This window comes from Leuciscus leuciscus (genome assembly GCF_965113295.1).
Source record: "Leuciscus leuciscus genome assembly, chromosome: 14".
Classification (NCBI taxonomy): domain Eukaryota; kingdom Metazoa; phylum Chordata; class Actinopteri; order Cypriniformes; family Leuciscidae; genus Leuciscus; species Leuciscus leuciscus.
Window position 1 is genome coordinate 32,689,883 of NC_138738.1, and position 18,320 is coordinate 32,708,202.

The 18,320-nt window shown below is 38.0% G+C and overlaps 1 protein-coding gene across 1 annotated transcript; it reads left to right on the forward strand.

Annotated features, from left to right (window-relative positions):
* The first annotated feature begins 1,922 nt into the window (after window positions 1–1,922).
* Window positions 1,923–13,777, forward strand: map3k2 (mitogen-activated protein kinase kinase kinase 2). Its single transcript, XM_082137472.1, has 17 exons — window positions 1,923–2,433; window positions 3,380–3,452; window positions 3,830–3,945; window positions 5,513–5,553; window positions 6,056–6,155; window positions 6,273–6,386; window positions 6,503–6,599; window positions 7,238–7,368; window positions 7,478–7,557; window positions 8,339–8,406; window positions 8,504–8,596; window positions 8,709–8,927; window positions 9,845–9,993; window positions 10,083–10,214; window positions 10,652–10,781; window positions 12,009–12,186; window positions 12,331–13,777. The coding sequence occupies exons 2-17, from the start codon at window positions 3,449–3,451 to the stop codon at window positions 12,548–12,550; spliced, it is 1,872 nt and encodes a 623-aa protein (XP_081993598.1). The 5' UTR covers window positions 1,923–2,433; window positions 3,380–3,448; the 3' UTR covers window positions 12,551–13,777.
* Window positions 13,778–18,320: the final 4,543 nt, after the last annotated feature.

Genomic DNA, 18,320 nt, shown 5'->3' on the forward strand with positions numbered 1-18,320 from the left:
GAGCACGAAATGCAAATCTCGCAAGCCAATGTGCATTGGCTCATTTTATCAATACTCGAAGATGACAGGCTCCCTAAGCGATCCCTAATTGATCCCAATCAGTACGGTACGTCCGACTACGTCTCCTTTCCTTCCTTCAGGGAACGAGGGTTACATACATAACCGAGACGATCTTCAATTTACCGTTATGGAACCGATTTAAGCGCAGCTGATTAGTTCGGTCCATTCAGGTCAGGTGTTGGACTTTAATCTTCACTTTTCTAAGTGGCCTTTATGGAACAACCCTCTGCACCTGTGATCATCATATTCCACCAAGCTAAGTCACAGTGCAACTGCTTGAATTCAACATTCACCCTTACATCGGCCAGTGTTTGTTCCCTGTATGCTATTAATAAACTTTGTTTATACGATCACCTGTCTGTTCTCTTCCGTTGTGTGACAGTATTCATGTAAACCATAATTCACAGTGTGCTTCTTGAAGTCCAAAGATGTCATTGTGTATAATAGTGCCTCTTCTAGCTTTTATCTAGAGTACCTCGAAGAACATTTTTATTAGATTATTGTTAGTTTTCTTGATTGAATATTTATAGCCAATCAGCTGACCAAATATTTTTTTAAATGTTTAAACAGACACTATTTTATAGAGTCATATCAATACGAATTACTTGGAGAATTTTCTTCATATGCATTTACATCATACTAGCAGTGTAACTTTTTCTTGTAGTTTTTTTGTTGTTTCACTCCGCCTTAAAAATCATTGTGAAATATGGTCAAAAAGACTTTGTGTAAAGTTGTTTTACTATTGAATTAGCTTTAGTGCTAAGCTCATTATTTAACAATGTACACTTATGTGCAGTCAAAGACTTCTAGCTTACAAGCAGGAAATTCCTAAAGCAAACATGAGTGAGTAAATCCTATTACAACTACAAAGCTACTTTAGAAGATCATGCTAATATCCGGTCCTGTGGACACTAATATTAAATATTGTTTAAAGAAAACACATCTAATCACAACAATGCCCATCTTTATTTCAGTGTGGTTATCTAATTTGATATTCAAGAGTGATGATTTTGTGTTGGTTCCACTAAAACTCTGTGATGAAAAAGATTGTAATGCCAAATGCAAAATTGTGCCTTTTTTGTGCACTAGCCTTATAGGCAACAAATGGATAATGGGACATGCTAAAAAATGAACTGCTTTTGGATAACATGAATGTTGGTTTTGAGGGGTGTGAAGTACTACATTGTGTGAAATTTGTTTTTTGATATGTGGAAACAGGCTTTTGAATAAGTTACTGAAATTTGTATGAATAAATTAAACTTAATTCATATGTTGTTTGTTCTGTTCAAAACAAAAACATAATAATCTGTCGCGATTTACCTGAACTACACAAAGTGCCTCTCAGAAACTTAACACTAAAATACTGTATAGAACTTTAAGATGATCTTTTTTGACCTTCTAATTGAGAATTAATTTATTTGTGTATACATATGATACATGACTCTTCAAAGTCAAACACAAAAAGTTAAAAAAAAGTTCCCCATTTATACAACTCTATGTAATCTTCATCTTTATCCACCAGATGGCATAATGGTTTGATTAACATGAAAACGAATGAGAAGGTCAAATAATTAGCATTTATATATAGACTTAAATTCATTCAAAATGCGACGTTTGTCGTTTACTCAAAAAGACTGAACTATCAATATTACAAATTACCTAATTAAATATGCCAAATGCAAGCGAGTAGGTGCACTCGCGCACGCAGCAAACATGTGCCTGTAAATCAAATGGGAGTTATTATTTGAGCATTCATTGTTCTGATTGGTCGAGAACAAGCGAACCACGTTCTCTGATTGGCTACAATTTGACACTGGCGAGTCTCTGGCCATGCGAAGCATTAGATGACAGTCGACAGATGGCGCTGTGGAGACACGTGAGTTGATTGAGTCAAAGGATCGCGGTGCTGTTCCAAAGTAGTGTGTGTCTGCGTGTGCACTGTGTAGTGTTTTTAAGTGTACTTAACACGAAACATATTTTGCTAAATGTGTCGTTTACGCTCTTTTGGATTAATTTTCTGAACAGACCTTCTCAGTTTGAGCATTTTTATCGTCCTAGTTCGTGATTCTCAAAATTCTTCTCAGTCTAATTGACAACAGTTGATCTTAGTCAGGTCCAGCGCGTAGAACCCAATGTAAACAAACCCCGGTCCGCGGTCGAAGATTAGCTGTTTTTATCCACAAATTCGCCTGGAATCATCGTCAGCGGCTTTCACTGGTCTTTAAAGTGTGTTGGAGTTAGCGCGAGATGATTTGGCCGCTTAGCCAGGCCTTGGACTGAAGTTAAAGCCATTTATTTGAGTGTCAGAGTGTCAGATTCGTATCGAGGCCTCATATCTGTGGATGAGGAAGTGAACGGACCGAGCTCACCCAGGTGATTAAATGCTCTTTATTTATATGTTTTATCAAGTGACTGCATAACAAAGACATTTTATTCAGATAAGTCTGTAAGAATCTCTCTGTCAGCTGTTAAAGCTCAAAGCGGTTCGTTAGCATCCTGGCGCAATGCTAATTTGGCCTAGAGAGCTAAGCGGCTAACTGTGTGTTTATAACTTACATATAATATAAGTTCTTCTTAACATTGTGTCGTGCTCCAGACAAGGCTAAATCGAATGCCTAAATGCCATTGTGATCTTAATTATATATCAGCATGTCATCGCATTTGGTTACTTTGACCTGCCATAGTTTTGACAGGTAACGTTATGTATGCTATCTAACGTTAGTTAGCTTGGTTATTAGCTTTGCGTGCCGTTAGAGTTTTAACTGGCATTTCCTTTTTACGGTTTGTCATTATGTATTTAATTTTTGGAGTTGCTAATATGTTTTACTCAAACTATCATACATAGTCATAAATGTGGTAAGACAGTCTCTTGACTTATGACATGCACTGATAAGCTATTTATCTAAGCTATTGATGTTTAACTTATTTGCACTTTAGTTGTCTTGAATTTAGGAGTTTAATATAGATATTTATGTGCGTGTAAACACCTCAGTGTCAGACAAGCTGCTGCCATCCTGCCCTATTCAGTTCAGATTTTGACAGCTGCCTGCTGAAGGACACTAGCTGGGTCTTTTAATGAGAGATTGCGCATATTGAACAATTATAATTTCTTGTCCTAGACTAAAGCATTGGTTTCTAGTGTGTTGCTATATAAAGATTTTTGCTGTTTTATGGAAACAAAGAACAATATAGTGCCAGTGGTTTCACAAGTCTTAATAGATCGTCAATGGTTTATTGTCACTTAGCACACATATTTGAATTATTTCATTATTAATTAATGCAATTATTTATGTAATAAATTGATTGTTCTCTTGTACAGGAGAAAGGATCCCATTTCATGGGAGAATCCTCTTTCCTTTACTCCTGGGTGAACCGGTGATCTGTCAAAATGGGTATGTAGTCTGTTTGTAAATATTAGACAAAATACAGGTTTTTTATTTGTTAGTAGTACAAATGATGTAATGTCTTTAACTGCTATATATTTGCATCTAAAAAAATGGCTAATGTTCTTATTATGTTCATATTTTACTGCAAAAAAGGTTATGGACACGGATGTGGTTAGGTTTAAGGGTGGGTCAACAGTGTAATTAATTACGTCTGTAATTACAAGTAGGAATTTTTAAATATATATGCAATGTAAAACACAAGTGCATTGCATCAAATTATTAATTAAAATATTAGTATAGTAGTTAAAGACACTTACTATAAAGTGGGAGCATAAATAATAATTATTATGAGAATTTGTAATACTATTACTAATTTGTTGCAGATGAACAGGAGGCCTTGAATTCCATCATGCAAGACCTGGTGGTGCTGCATCGGTCCAGTCGACCATCTGGTCTGTCTGACCTGAGCAAACCCAAGGCCTCTTCTCCAAAGAACCAGGTTTGCATTGCCTCTTTTGTAATTCACATCAGCACCAGCTGCTTACAGTGTTTTTTCCCCCAGAGAAATTAGTTGGAGCTAAACTTCAACTAAACATTGCCTTATTACTCTCTTATGTCACTTGCACACATGCAAACAGAGCATGTACTGTGGATGTGACCAAGGGTGATGATATCAGTCAGTGTAAACTGGCAAACCACTTACACATACTATAGCATAGGGTTAAGCCTGGTTTATACTCGCCACGTCCGCACGAGCGTATTGTGTGCACTGCGAAAATGACGTCATTGCGGTGTGGGTGGCTGCGCACGTTGAGTGCACGAGACCCCCTTTTTTTGCATCTTTGTGCGTGGCTCCGCTCCTGAAGATACACGACATTGAGTCGATTCTGGCTGAGCAAGTGTTTATTATAAGGGGGCAGAATCCAAATCTCATCTCATTACTTTTAAATAAGCTACTCTTTTACTCTTTCCTTTGGACAAGTACTTTTTACTCTACTCGCACTACTAATGGTACTTTTACTTGAGCATATTTTTGCTCTTTCCACCCCTGAATATCCTCCACAACTGACTGCAAAGTGGCATTCAGATCTGCTTCCAGTTAGTTAGCGACACCCAACTTCCTACGAGACAATCAATAAGTCCCACCCTACGTTTTTCTCTTTCCAGAAGCTGTTTCACTCATATACTTCACTATAGGAAGGAAAAGACTATGCCAATTTCCATTTCATGCTGACTTTAAAATGTCTCTGTAATTTTCAGCTTTTTAAAAAATATGCAATAGTTTTCTCAATATTTATGTACTTTTTTCCATCTGAGGAACTTTTCATTTAAATTAAACGGACTGTGTTGAACAGCCTAAGTAGATTCAAAATGTTTAATGTAAGATGCAAAATACTGAAAATAAATTCAGTAACACAAATTTAATCATTCTGTTTCAGGGGTGTAACAATACACTAATTACACAAACCGATACAAATCATGATACTAAACTCGTGATACGAAACTAACTTTTTTATCATGATTTCTTTATTATTCTTAAAGTATTTTTAAGGGCCCACAAATATTACCCCATTGCATTATTTTACATTATATTCAACATTATATATAGTAGTTTAATAGAAGGACAGAAATCGAGACACATCGTCGCATTTTTATCTTGCGATATCGTGATCTAACAATCTATCATTACACCCTATATATATATATTTATTCACCAATTTGAAGTGGCAAATTATCTGATTATTTTTTTCAAAAACATTTTAATATTTTAAGTATACTTTTTACAAAAACAGACATTTTAATAATATATTAATATACCACATGGACAATTCAAACTGATTTGTGGAAGTTACCTACTTTAATCCCCTTTTTATACTGAAGTTTCAATAAGAGGCATCATTAAAACAACTTTGTATTTGCAGAATTACGGAGTTGTGAGAAAAGGAAGGAATGTGAAACTTATCTAATGATGTAGTCACAGTGGGTTTCCCAGTTCTATACAGACTGTTGTGAATATGATTAATGTGCATTGAGATGCGTGTAAAACTGTGTTTGCTTCTCCACAGAATGACGTGCGGGTGAAGTTTGAGTACAGAGGAGAGAAGAGGTAATAACCAAGTCCTGCTTCTGCTTTTCTACTCTCCACTTCCTATTTTTATCACTTCCCTCTTGAGGTTTGTCTTAATTAAACCTGTCCGACCATGCCCTGCAGTCTCTGTGTAATGGATGTTGTTTTAGTTTGTCCAAACCTGCGTTTTTATTCCCAGTCCTTGAGGATCACTTCACACAAGATGTTTTGCTCTAAGCCAAATGAACTGAAGGAAATTAGTGATGTAGTTTGATTTGTCATGTGGTTGTGTACATCTGGGTGGGTGTATACAAAGGCTAAGAACCTAAAACTGCCAGAAAAGACTCCTTGAGTTGGAATATTAATTAATAATGTCCTTTTTTGGGGGGGGGGATTCTCATGTAATCACTATAACTTCAATGCAATGCTAATTATGTAATTATTATAATTACAGAATGCATTTGAAGGAACTTTTTTATTGATTCTGTTAAAGTAGCATATGATGGTGTGATGATTTATAATTTATTATCTGTTACTTAAGGATCCTGCAGTTCCCTCGACCTGTCAGTCTGGAAGATCTGAGCGCCAAAGCTAAAGTAGCGTTTGGGCAGAGCATGGACCTGCATTACACCAATAATGAGGTAACAGAATCAACAGCTTTATCACACTTAAAATATACTGTATTTATTAGAATATTTTGATATATGGCTGCCATAGTTCTTGTTTTCCTGACGATTTACCTTTTCTCTTTGCGGTAGCTTGTGATTCCATTGCGTACTCAGGATGATCTGGATAAAGCTGTGGAGCTGTTGGATCGATCAGTGCATATGAAGAGCCTAAAAATCTTGCTGGTGCTCCCCTCTTGCACTCAGGTCAGTGATCATTATAAACCATGCTCACAGAGAAAGTGTTAGTCTGAGACCTGTGATCTAATATAAAAGCTAAATGCCTTAAATGTAATCTAGATGTTTACTACTTGCGCTTTTAGAATTCTGTCTCCAGTAAGGACCTGTTGCCTGCTCATGAGAACTTGGACAACACAGACTTCAGTGCTGCAGATAAAAAGAGCATGCTGGCACTCATAGGTGGGTTGCATTCAGTGTTCCTGAATTGCATCCTTGTCATGAAGTCAACATAAAATCGAAATTTACTTTCTTCATTTTATGTGCTTGCCTATTGTGCACAATTTAATGGTGAATTTTATACTTAAGGAAAAAAATCTTATTTTCTCAGTCAAAATAAAATCACAATAAAAAATTAAATTCATGTGCCCTCTTAATTGGTAATCAAAATAGTTTCCCCTCCCACTTGCATTGACATCTCTTCTCTTCTCTGATGACGTTTTCTGGCTTGAGGGCGGGACACCCTGTCACTCACATGAGTTCGCTGCGGTAGCAAACCACACCAATCCAATGAATGATCCAATCATATCCTGATGGACAAAATCAAATCCCGTACTACTTTTTTTTTCTTTCTTGGTCGATAAGCAGTTTCACTTGTATATACGTCACAATAGGAAAGAAAAGACTGTTGCAACTTGCATTTAATGATGACTTAAATCTTTTTTCAAAATATACTGGACTGATACTTTTTCAATCCCACTGCTCCAAATAACAAAGTATTCTGTTCAGATCATTAAACTACATAAGGTGTTTCTTCAAATAGAACCACAACATAAATTACATTTTCAACAGCATTCTGTCTTTGTCCTCTCCCTCTTCAGGTTCTCAGTCAACCGATCGTAGTTCTCCTCCTCCAGGCTATATTCCTGATGCTCTGCAGCAGGTGGCCAGAAACGGCTCTTTCACCAGCATCAACAGTGAGGGCGAGTTCATACCAGAGAGCATGGACCAGGTACATAGTCTGATAACACGTCCGGTTTGGGTGATGTGGGTGCACTAAAGCAATAGCATAATCAGTGTCCTGATGGCTTGTTTATCGTTTTCTGTCTTTCTCTCTTTAGATGCTGGACCCTCTGTCTATGAGCAGTCCTGAGAATTCAGCATCAGGCAGCTGTCCTTCCCTGGACAGTCCACTTGATAGGTAAACGACTAACTGATACGTGCCTGCAGCCATAATCAAATTGTTGCAGAAATCAGTGCCTTGTCGATAGGCGTCTTGTATAGGTGCATGTTTACAAACTCAAGGTTGAGTTAATGTATTTTCGGTGAAATTTTGTTGGTAGATTTGAACTTGTATTAATAGCATTCTTTTAACCTGTGTCAGGATGCCACATGACATGACCAGGCATCCAGTGACAATCACAGAAACTTTTGATCTCACAGACATACCCTACCGTTCAAAAGTTTGTGGTCAGTAAGATTTTTTTTTTTTTTTTAAGAAATGTATGCTTTTATTCAGCCTAGGTGCATGAAATTGTTCAAAAGTAATAGTTCTACTTATAATGTTACAAAAGATTTCTATTTCAAATAAATGATTTTATTTTTTAAATGTATCGTGGTTTCCAAAAAAAAATAAAAAATTAGCTGCACAACTGTTTTCAACATTGATAACTATAAGAAATGTCACCAAATCATCATATTAGAATGATTTCTTAAGGATTGTGTGACACTGCAGAAATGGCTGCTGAAAATTCAGCTTTGCCATTGCAGGAATAAATTAAATTTTGATATATATTAAAATATGATTTATTTTAAATTGTAATAATATTTCACAATTCTGTTTTACTGTATTTTTAATTAAATAAATTCAGCCCCAAATCTCACTGACCCCAAATTTTTGAATGGTAGTGTGCAGTTCATGTTTGTACTTGGATTAATAATACTGAGAATACTGAGTGACTCTTTCACTGCATCTCTTACAGTGAAACCTATCCCAAATCTCGTATGCCTCGAGCCCTGAGCTACCCAGATAACCATCAAGAGTTCCCTGGTAAGCTCTTGCTGACCATTCTGCTTTGATGTCACATGAGAGCTTACGTTAGTTTGAATTCCTCAATCTATCATGTTTCTGTGCTGCTGTTTCACAGAATACGATATACCAGTGTTTGAAAAAACAGGCAAGGGAGGAACCTATCCTAGGCGATATCACATCTCGTTTGGTTTGCAGGACTACAGCGATGGTGAGGTTATATTGTATAAATGGATGCTTTAGTCATCTTTCTAAAAAGCAAAACCATGCATCCTCGAACTTGCATGTGCTGTTCCTAAATTAGATCTTCTTTCTCCACTCAGGACGGAAGACCTTTCCGAGGGCGCGGCGGACACAGGCTCATGGTTTCCGTTCTCCGGTGAGCTTCAGTCCTACAGAGCAGCAGAGCCCGAGCACTAGCAGTGGAAGCAGCATCTTCACCCCTGAGCTAGAGGAACCAGGGCGCAGACGCCGTGGCAGCGATATAGAGCCCACCTCTAACCCTACTCTATCAGTCATGGACATCAGCCCTCCCAGCCGCTGTGAGTGGATTTAGGGCTGAAAGGATTTAGGGCGCATGTTGTGTTGTACTAGTTTGCTTTGTACTAACATTGTTCCCATTGTGGGTGATCTTGGTGTTTACATGCTTGAACTTGTCGGCCTGTGATCACAGAGTGATGTTTTTTATAAGCAGATGAAACTTATTCTAGTTCTGATTTGTCAAATGTGACATTACTAAATGTCCTTGAGTTTGAGAATAACACATTTTGCATTTATAATTTGCTCAGGTGCAAATTTATTTTGCTTTCCAATAACCCAATAATTGAAATGTCTTCTTGTGCACAATGTATACACTCCAATTAAAAAATTTGGGGTCAGTAAGATTTTGTTCAGCAAGGACGCATTAAATTGAACAGTAAAGACATTTGTTCAAAATATTTCTATTTGAAATGAATGCTGTTCTTTTGAGATTTCTATTAATCAGAATCTTGGAAAAATATATAATGTTAGAAAAATATTTGATCAAAGTATCATGGGTTTTCACAAATGTACAACTCTTTGAAATGTAGCAAAATAGTTATTTAAGACAATATTTATTTTTATTTTTTTGCTGTATTTTTTATCAAATAAACGCAGCCTTGGTGAGCATAAGAGAGACTTCTTCCAAAAAGATTAAAGCAACCCCTAACGTTTTAAATGTGGTGTACATATGCAACCAACCAGTAATATCTTAGCCTACTTTTTTCCATCCAATCAAAGTCCTGTCCTACAAAATGTCTTAACCTACTGTAATCAGCTATAAATAGCTTTTTGAAAATGTATAGTCTTTTATAAATTACAAATCCAGTAAGCATGGCGAGCTAGAAAAGTCATTTAAATTATTTGGTTAAAAAACGGAGGGGAAATATATGTATAGTGTGTTGTTCTTGGTTTAATCTTCTCTCCTCTCTGTGTTTAGCCCCTCGGGCTCCTACAAACTGGCGTCTAGGGAAGCTTTTGGGGCAAGGAGCATTCGGGCGAGTGTTTCTATGCTACGATGCGGACACAGGCAGAGAACTGGCTGTTAAACAGGTTCAGTTTGACCCGGATAGTCCAGAAACCAGCAAGGTGAACAGTTTTTTCAGGCTTTGTAAGATAGACACCTTTAAATTTGGTGTCTAGTGAACTTTTGCATTTTTGTTTGTGTGTGTGTTCAGGAGGTGAGTGCTCTGGAGTGTGAGATTCAGCTGCTGAAAAATCTTTTCCATGAGCGCATTGTTCAGTACTATGGCTGCTTGCGGGACACGCATGAAAGAACGCTTTCTATCTTTATGGAGTACATGCCTGGGGTAAGTGCACGTTCATTCACTGACTTGGAACACACATTCTTGAGCGCTGATTGTTTCCCCTAGAGTTTTTGCCCTGTGGAAGCTCCTAAACTAAACAATAGTATTTTTAAAATCAAAATATAATTTTGAATGTTTATGTGTAACTATATTGTAATTAGTGTTTAATTACAATGTTGTTAATCTCAAAAACAGTAAATATACATAACACACTGACAGCTCTTGGTTCTTCACAAGTCGGACATGACTGAAAAGATCAGTAAATGAGATGTTAATTTAACTGTCCCAATAGATTCAGTGAGTTTATTTAGTGAAGGATTTGTGCAACCAGTCAGCCTGTCAAAAAAATTTTTTTTTGTGAGAGAAAGTTTGACAAGTTACAGTCAGGATGCTAATAGATACTTTGTCTTATTTATGGAATGTTGAATATTTGTCCATAGGGCTCCATTAAAGACCAGCTGAAGTCGTACGGTGCTCTGACGGAGAATGTCACACGTAAATATACACGGCAGATACTAGAAGGCGTGTGCTACCTGCACAGTAACATGATTGTACATAGAGACATCAAAGGTGAGCCAACTGCATGCCCTGATGTTGTGAGTTATGACAAGCTGAATTGCATATTCTGCAATAATGAAAATGGTTTCTGAAACGTTTTTTTTAACTAACTAAACTTTCTTTTAATGTCTCAATCTTCCAGTGCTTCTGCATTGTACATTAGCAGAATATTCAAAATAATTTTAAAGGGGACCTATTATGCTAAATTCATTTCTATATATTTTTTGAACATATTTATTTGTCCGCACTATGTACACACTACCACCCTATTGTAAAAATCCATCCACTCCGTTTTTTATTTTCCCCATAAATCTGAAACAAAAATACAACGCTTAAAGTTCAAAGCAAAGGGAGACATTTTCTTTTAAAGAAATTGCTTTTTAAGTACTACAACAAGCTTCTTCACGAGTTACTGACATCACTAACCCTAAAATTTACATAAACCCTGCCCCCGAGAACACACAACACTGTTCTATCTTCATGGAGCATATATTCTCTGGCTCTGTATGCATTTTACAACAGTTCCCACTCCCACACAAGCGATTTACAGATTATCATGACAGAATATGCTAAGCAGTAGGTACTGTACATTTGACTGCTGCCGCTTTAATACACAGCTCTAATATACACATGCAATTTATTTCCCTGCTGTTTACATTCACATACATGATCGAATGTGTTTGTGAATTTCTTGTGTTTTTGACATAGCCTTGTGTGTATTTGACAATTTGAGCACAATAAGAGGCAAAAGAGAAATTAGTTTAATACTCACGGGATGCGCCGTCTGACAGCCAGCTTTCTGTGTGCTCATTAAACCATATATCAGAAGTTTAAAATGAAATGGCATTAAAATGCATAAACTTTCATGATGAGTAACTGCAAAGTCACGTGGCTGCGATAGAGATTATAATCAAAACCAGAGTATCCAGGCATGAGGTGTAAAGGCACAGAGGGTGGAGAGCAGCAGCTCATTTGCATTTAAAGATAAATGCTCAAACCGCATATTTTTGCTTTCACTGAAAAAGGTGCATTTGCAACATGGTATAATAAATGATCTGTGGGTTATTTGGGTCACATTCTGGGGGCACCTGAGACTTAGGCCTATATTACAACTTGTAACGGTACTTTTGACATTCTTATAAATATTATATATTCAGGTCAAGATACCTCCACCCCCCCCCCCCCCCCCCACCCCCCATAATGATATATATTTTTTTTCCTGTTCTGTTATTCATGTAGGTGCCAATATCCTTCGGGACTCTGCAGGTAATGTGAAGCTGGGTGACTTTGGAGCGAGTCGGCGGCTTCAGACCATCTGCCTGTCCGGTACGGGCATCAAGTCAGTGACAGGTACACCGTACTGGATGAGCCCTGAGGTCATCAGCGGAGAGGGGTATGGCAGGAAAGCTGATATCTGGTAAGCCCTTAAAGTGTGCATGAAAATTCCTCCACATTGTGTTTTCTTTTTCTTTTTTTTTATGTTATTGTAAACAATTCATCCATACATGATTCATCTTTTGTGTGTCTCATGTTAATGATGGTAATTCCGCCCTGATTCCAGGAGCATCGGCTGCACCGTGGTGGAGATGTTGACTCAGCGGCCCCCCTGGGCGGAGTACGAAGCAATGGCAGCCATTTTTAAAATCGCCACACAGCCCACCAACCCCACTCTGCCGCCTCACGTGTCGGACCACTGCCGCGATTTCCTTAAACGGATTTTTGTGGAGTCTAAACAGCGTCCCGCTGCTGAGGACCTATTGCGGCACACTTTTGTCTACTAGCCACTCCACCTTCCATCTCTGACCATTCAGAGACTTCCATATAAGTGTCTGTAGGAGCATTCCCCTTTTGAGACTCTTCCCAGCAGGCCTAAGAGCCCCCACTGGACCAGAGCGCATAGCGAAGAGGGCAATGGCCTGATCTCACACCTCTGCTGGGGCAGGACGGTGATTTGGAGCAGCTTGATTCCGTACGAAAACATTGCACCTTAATTTCACTCTGGGGTAAGTACCCCTAAAGACTAATGGATATCGGTACCCCAAAAGACTAAAGGATGTTGTCTTTTAAAGACTCTCATTTCTTTGTTTTTAATGTTTTAAAATCCCCCTTGATTGTGAGCCTTGGCTCTGGGGAGTATGGTTGGGTTCTGGATGCACTGGGTTAATGCAGGATGATCTCGGAATGTCAACCCCAGAACAGGTACGCCAATACGCTGCTAAAGGGTAAAATGAAAAAAAAAAATGAAATGAAACAGAATAGATGACAGGATGTATGGGACTCTCCTGCTCGGCTTTCATAGCTCCTAAAAGTTCTCATTTTCTTGCACAGTCCTCCTAGAACCTACACACATGAACTCTGATCGAAGATCTTACTGTAGAATATTTACTCACTATGCTGTAAAAACATTTACATTTGCTGAACTCTCTCTCACCTTCCGATCGCAACCACATATACCGGAGTGTATTCACTCTCTCCAGCTCTAGAATTCGTCAGGATCTCTCGTACCCGTTCCTTTCTACCTTCTGCTTCGTTTCTGTTTTTACTGTGTGCCTTTTTACAAACATCTCCTTCCTCTTTTTTTTTTTGTCTTAAGTGTCCAATCATTTTTCTAGAATTTTCTAGGTTTAATGCACAGCTACTCACAAGTCTTTCTGACTTTTGGTCTGTACAGGAATTATTTAGAACAGCTCGGCTCTTCATACTGTTTCTAGATCAGCATAAGCAGCTCCGCTCTGCCTTTTCCCCTTTTGGTCCCTCTGCTGGCAAACTGATCTCGGGTCAGATTCACCTGTGCATTCTTTCAACACAGTGCCGTACACTTCAATCTGATCAGGTAGGCAGGTTGAATACACACACACTCACCAAAGCGAAAAACCTGAACCACACAGGCAGGGTTTAGTGCCTGGACATTAGTTCACCAACATTTTACAGTATGAATCGCTCTGATTCCACTATAAATCTCAAGAACATAGAGCGTTAGATTGGAATAGAGAAATTGCTCTCGAAAAGAAAGTTGAAACTGCAAGTGCACTTCCAGTCAACACAACACAACGTGGATCCTTTCTGCTGATATTTGCCATGCAAGAAGTCTGATGTTGTAATTCATCAGCAGTGTTGTTCTCTTCAGAGTTTCTCACTCAAATGTGTTTCTGCAGGTTTCAGAATGTGCAGAATTTCACAGATCATAACAATACTCAGCACTTGACAGTACTTAACGGTTTGCCTGTAAATTAACCTCGCTATCCCACGATGCCTTGGGACTTGTGAAGCACTTGGTTACACACTCTCTGCTAGTGCATTTAAGTGAGCAGTCACGTTGCTGTTCAAGATCTCTCCTTCACGTAGTGCTGTAGTGCCTGCCTTCATGTAGGTGAATACATGCATTTTTGGGGTTACCCTTGCTCCTCCCATAATCCATTGGGTTTGTTTTCTTTATTCCTTGTCACAAACTGCCGTTCCTATTTCAAAGGTTATAGATTTCCCCTCTCTCATAAATATGAGAATATGGTACTTGTAATTTAACATGCGCGTCTGTTAATTTAATAGAAACAAAAATTTTAAGTTCAAGCATTGATTTCATATTGCTTGCTTGTAGTGACCTAAGTAAGAATAAAAATAAGCTCCGTACTTACATGACACGTCCGAACAGGATACGCTCTTGTGTGTAAATCTGTAAATCATTGGTCATACTTGCACATTTGGTTCAATGACATACGCCATTATATTACATTGGCACATACTGTGATGAGAATATTTGTAACTTCTGAATTAAATTATTTTGAGGTATATTTTTTGGAGAATACTATCTAATATGTCAGGGTGATACAACTATCCTGCTATCATAATGATGAAAAAATCCACATTAAAATAAATGCTTCACTGCTTCTTAAAATATTTGAACGGTTGTTCAACGGCTAAATCAAAGTCGTGCTGAAATCAACATGCGCAAAATAAGGAAAGGATATCATATAGAGGGAGATTTCCCATTGACCCATGTGTCCACGGATCATTGTTAGTTTTAAAACAATGGACCAATGAGCTTTTCTTAAAACACATTCTGGTCGATTAGGATCTGTTGTGTTGTTTTAACACAAGAACGTGTCCTGTATGAACGCCAGGCCAAAAGATTGTGATAACATGAGAGAAACTAGCTTTGCTGTCAGTAGGTACAGCTATAGTAACGGGACTCAGAATTACACTCCAAGCAAACGTTTACAGTTTTGTTTTCTATTGGTGACTAAGAGAGTCTACCTCCATAATGTTGAGTTAATTTGGAATGATTTCATGCGGCTGTTCCAGATCGTGATATCTGGGAATGAAAAACATGGCAGACCCGCTCACACAGTAGACCGCTGAATTAGCAGTTCTCTGTTCGAGTCCAGACTTTGGCCTACAGCCATTTAAAAAGGGGCAGGCCCACTTTGTAAGCCCCGTGCAGCTCTTCTTTTTCTTTCTTTTGGTTTTCTTTTATGGTGCCATGTGTTGCCAACCTTGGGTTGCTGTGGCAGTATTTGAAGGAATTTCTCCGCACCCAGTATAACGAGCAAAATTTCTGCTCTGTATAGGTTTAAAGTGCCAGTTCGTAGAACTAAATCCACATTTATTTTCATTTAAGCTGCGAAAGCATTACGATTTCAAATGGTGTACAGACATACTACGAGAAAAGTAGGCAGTGTATGTTTGTAATGTATGTACTGTTAATTTCTTTTGATGCTGAAATGTTTGCACATTTTGAGACCATGATTTTTACACTGATTTTAATACTTTTGCCAGTGTTCGTCAGTCATTTTGCGTGTGTGTTTTTGAGCGGTCGTGTGTGAGTCTGAATGCTTGTTTTCTGTTCAAGAGAATCTGAGAAAACGGTTGCCCTGGTTACCAGCTTTGTTGGCTAAGTTGGTCACATGGTCACTCTCTGATGCTCACGTTTGGCACTTGTCTGTGGTAAATTCATTGCCACCGTTATGCCATTACCCGATCCTTGTGAAATTAACACACACACACACGATGATTGGTTCTTTTATGAAGTCAGATTTAAATAATGAGAGCCAAATGTATAAATGCTGACCAGTGCCAAAGAAACTGACTTAGACCAACATGACTGGTACCCTGGTTAGAGGATGGTTTAATGCAAATCGGGAATCTTCCTACTAGAATGTAATGTCAGATTTTTTTCCCTCCACTAGGTGGCATCACATGACTATTTCCCTGTATATAAAATGTTGGATTTTTTTTTTTCTTCAAACTATCTCTCGACTTAACAATAGAGTTCCGTAGCTGCAGAATGCATTCTGTTTAATTTATGATAATAAGTAATTACGGGAAGTTCTCCGTCAACTCAAACACGCCACTGCTGCCACTCCAGGGTCATGAATGCACTTTGTATTTGTTTGTGTGGGTGTTATATTGTCTGAGTGTGTGTTTGTCTGTGTTTCAAAGAGACTCCTTTTCTGTGTGCCGATTGAGTGAGATTATTGCCAGCGCACTCAATGCCTTGCGCCTTGTACAACTGATGACAGAAAAGTTATTTAAAAAAAAAAGAGAAAAAAAAAGGAAATACAAAAGAAGATAAGAACTCTGAAATGTACGTTTTTGTAGACGGTACACTTATCTGGTACAGAACTTGTATCTGTTGTTTGTTCTCTTTGTCTATTGTATGAGAAAAGCCATGTTTATAATTCAATTTGGTTTGTGACCAATAAGCCTGTTTATATCAAATCTGTATATCAGTGGTACGCATATTTTTTTTATATATATATTTTTATTTTCTCTCTTTTTTTAACTCAAATTCTACGCATGATTGGCATCTCTGTGGTCTGCTGATGGCAGCACTGATCGGGTATTTGCAGGATGACATTATGAGATTGTCTATGACGGCTGGCACTTTGTAAAGTGTTGCTAATGATGATGAAAATAAATAATAAAAGATATTTATTTCACATTTCATGGTGCTATATTGATGTTGGTCTTAAGATTATACAGTGTGCTGTGTCTCAATACAATTAGTTCTCAATGAAGGGCTAAAATGATCAGGGAAAAGGACAGAAAAAGTCTTGGAAATTTGGTGCATGTTTCAGCTGTGAAGTATTTTTACTGCTTGAAATTGAGTGCAATATCTATAAATTATATTTTAACATCCTTATCTCATTTAATTAAAAAAAATACACTGCTGTTCAAAAGTTCAGTGAGATATATTTTAAATGTTTTTGAAAAGTCTCATGCTCACACAGGCTGCATTTATTTGATCAAAGATACTTAAAAACATTAACATTGTCAAATATTATTACAATTTAAAAGATCTATTTTCTGTATTAATATATTTTAAGGTTGAATTATTTTCCTGCGATGCGAAGCTGAATTTTCAGTATTATTACTCTCAGATGTCAGATTAGAGTCACATGATTCTTCAGAAATCATTATAATATGCTGATTTGCTGCTCAAGATATAGCCTTCTGCTTAATATTTTTTTGTGGAAGCCTTAGACTTAGAGACTTAGACTTATCTTTATTAATCCTTTGGGATGACTCCCGCAAGGAAATTGAAAGTTCCAGCTACAGTTTTTAGCAGAAGAAAAAGGAGAAAAACAAAAACAGTACAAATTTCAAACAATACAAAAAATGTTAACAGTACAAACAGTATAAATTTACATACATATAACATTCATAATCATAAAATAAGTTATTTTAAAAAGAGTCAGTATTGATTCCAGTGTTATAATGATATGATGATATAATGACCAAGCATAATGTAAGTCCAGGTGTGTATATATATGTGTATGTATGTGTATATGTATTATATTGTCTTGTGTTGTGTTATCCTCTCTGCCCTATTTCCTCCTCCCCCCAAGTGAGGAGTTGTATAGTTTGATGGCATGAGGGACAAAGGAGTCCTTAAGTCTGTTAGTCCGGCACCTGGGAAGGAGCAGCCTTCCACTAAACCGGCTCCTCTGAGTACTGATGATGGTGTGCAGAGGGTGGCTAACATTGTCAATAATGTCCAACAGTTTATCCAGTGAGTGTCCTCCTCTCTGCCACCATCACCAGTGTATCCAGCTTCATACAGATCACAGAACCGGCCAGCCTGATCAGTTTATCCAGCCTGTGGGTGTCCTTCTTTGATATGCTGCTCCCCAGCACACCACAGTGTAGAAAAGGACACTGGTGACCACAGACTGGTAAAACATGCACAACAATTTGCAGATATTAAAGGAGCGCAGTCTCCTCAGGAAGTACAGCCTGCTTTGTGTCTTCCTGTACAGCAGGCTTGTGTGTATTGTCCAGTACAGTTTGTTATAATAATAATAATTAATAATTCATTACATTTATATAGCGCTTTTCTCAGCACTCAAAGCGCTTTACATAGAAGGGGGGGATCTCCTCAACCACCACCAATGTGCAGCATCCACTTGGATGATGCGACGGCAGCCATATTGCGCCAGAACGCCCACCACACACCAGCTTACTGGTGGAGAGGAGACAGTGATGAAGCCAATCAGTATATGGGGATGATTAGGAGGCCATGATGGACAGAGGCCAAGGGGCAAATTTGGCCAG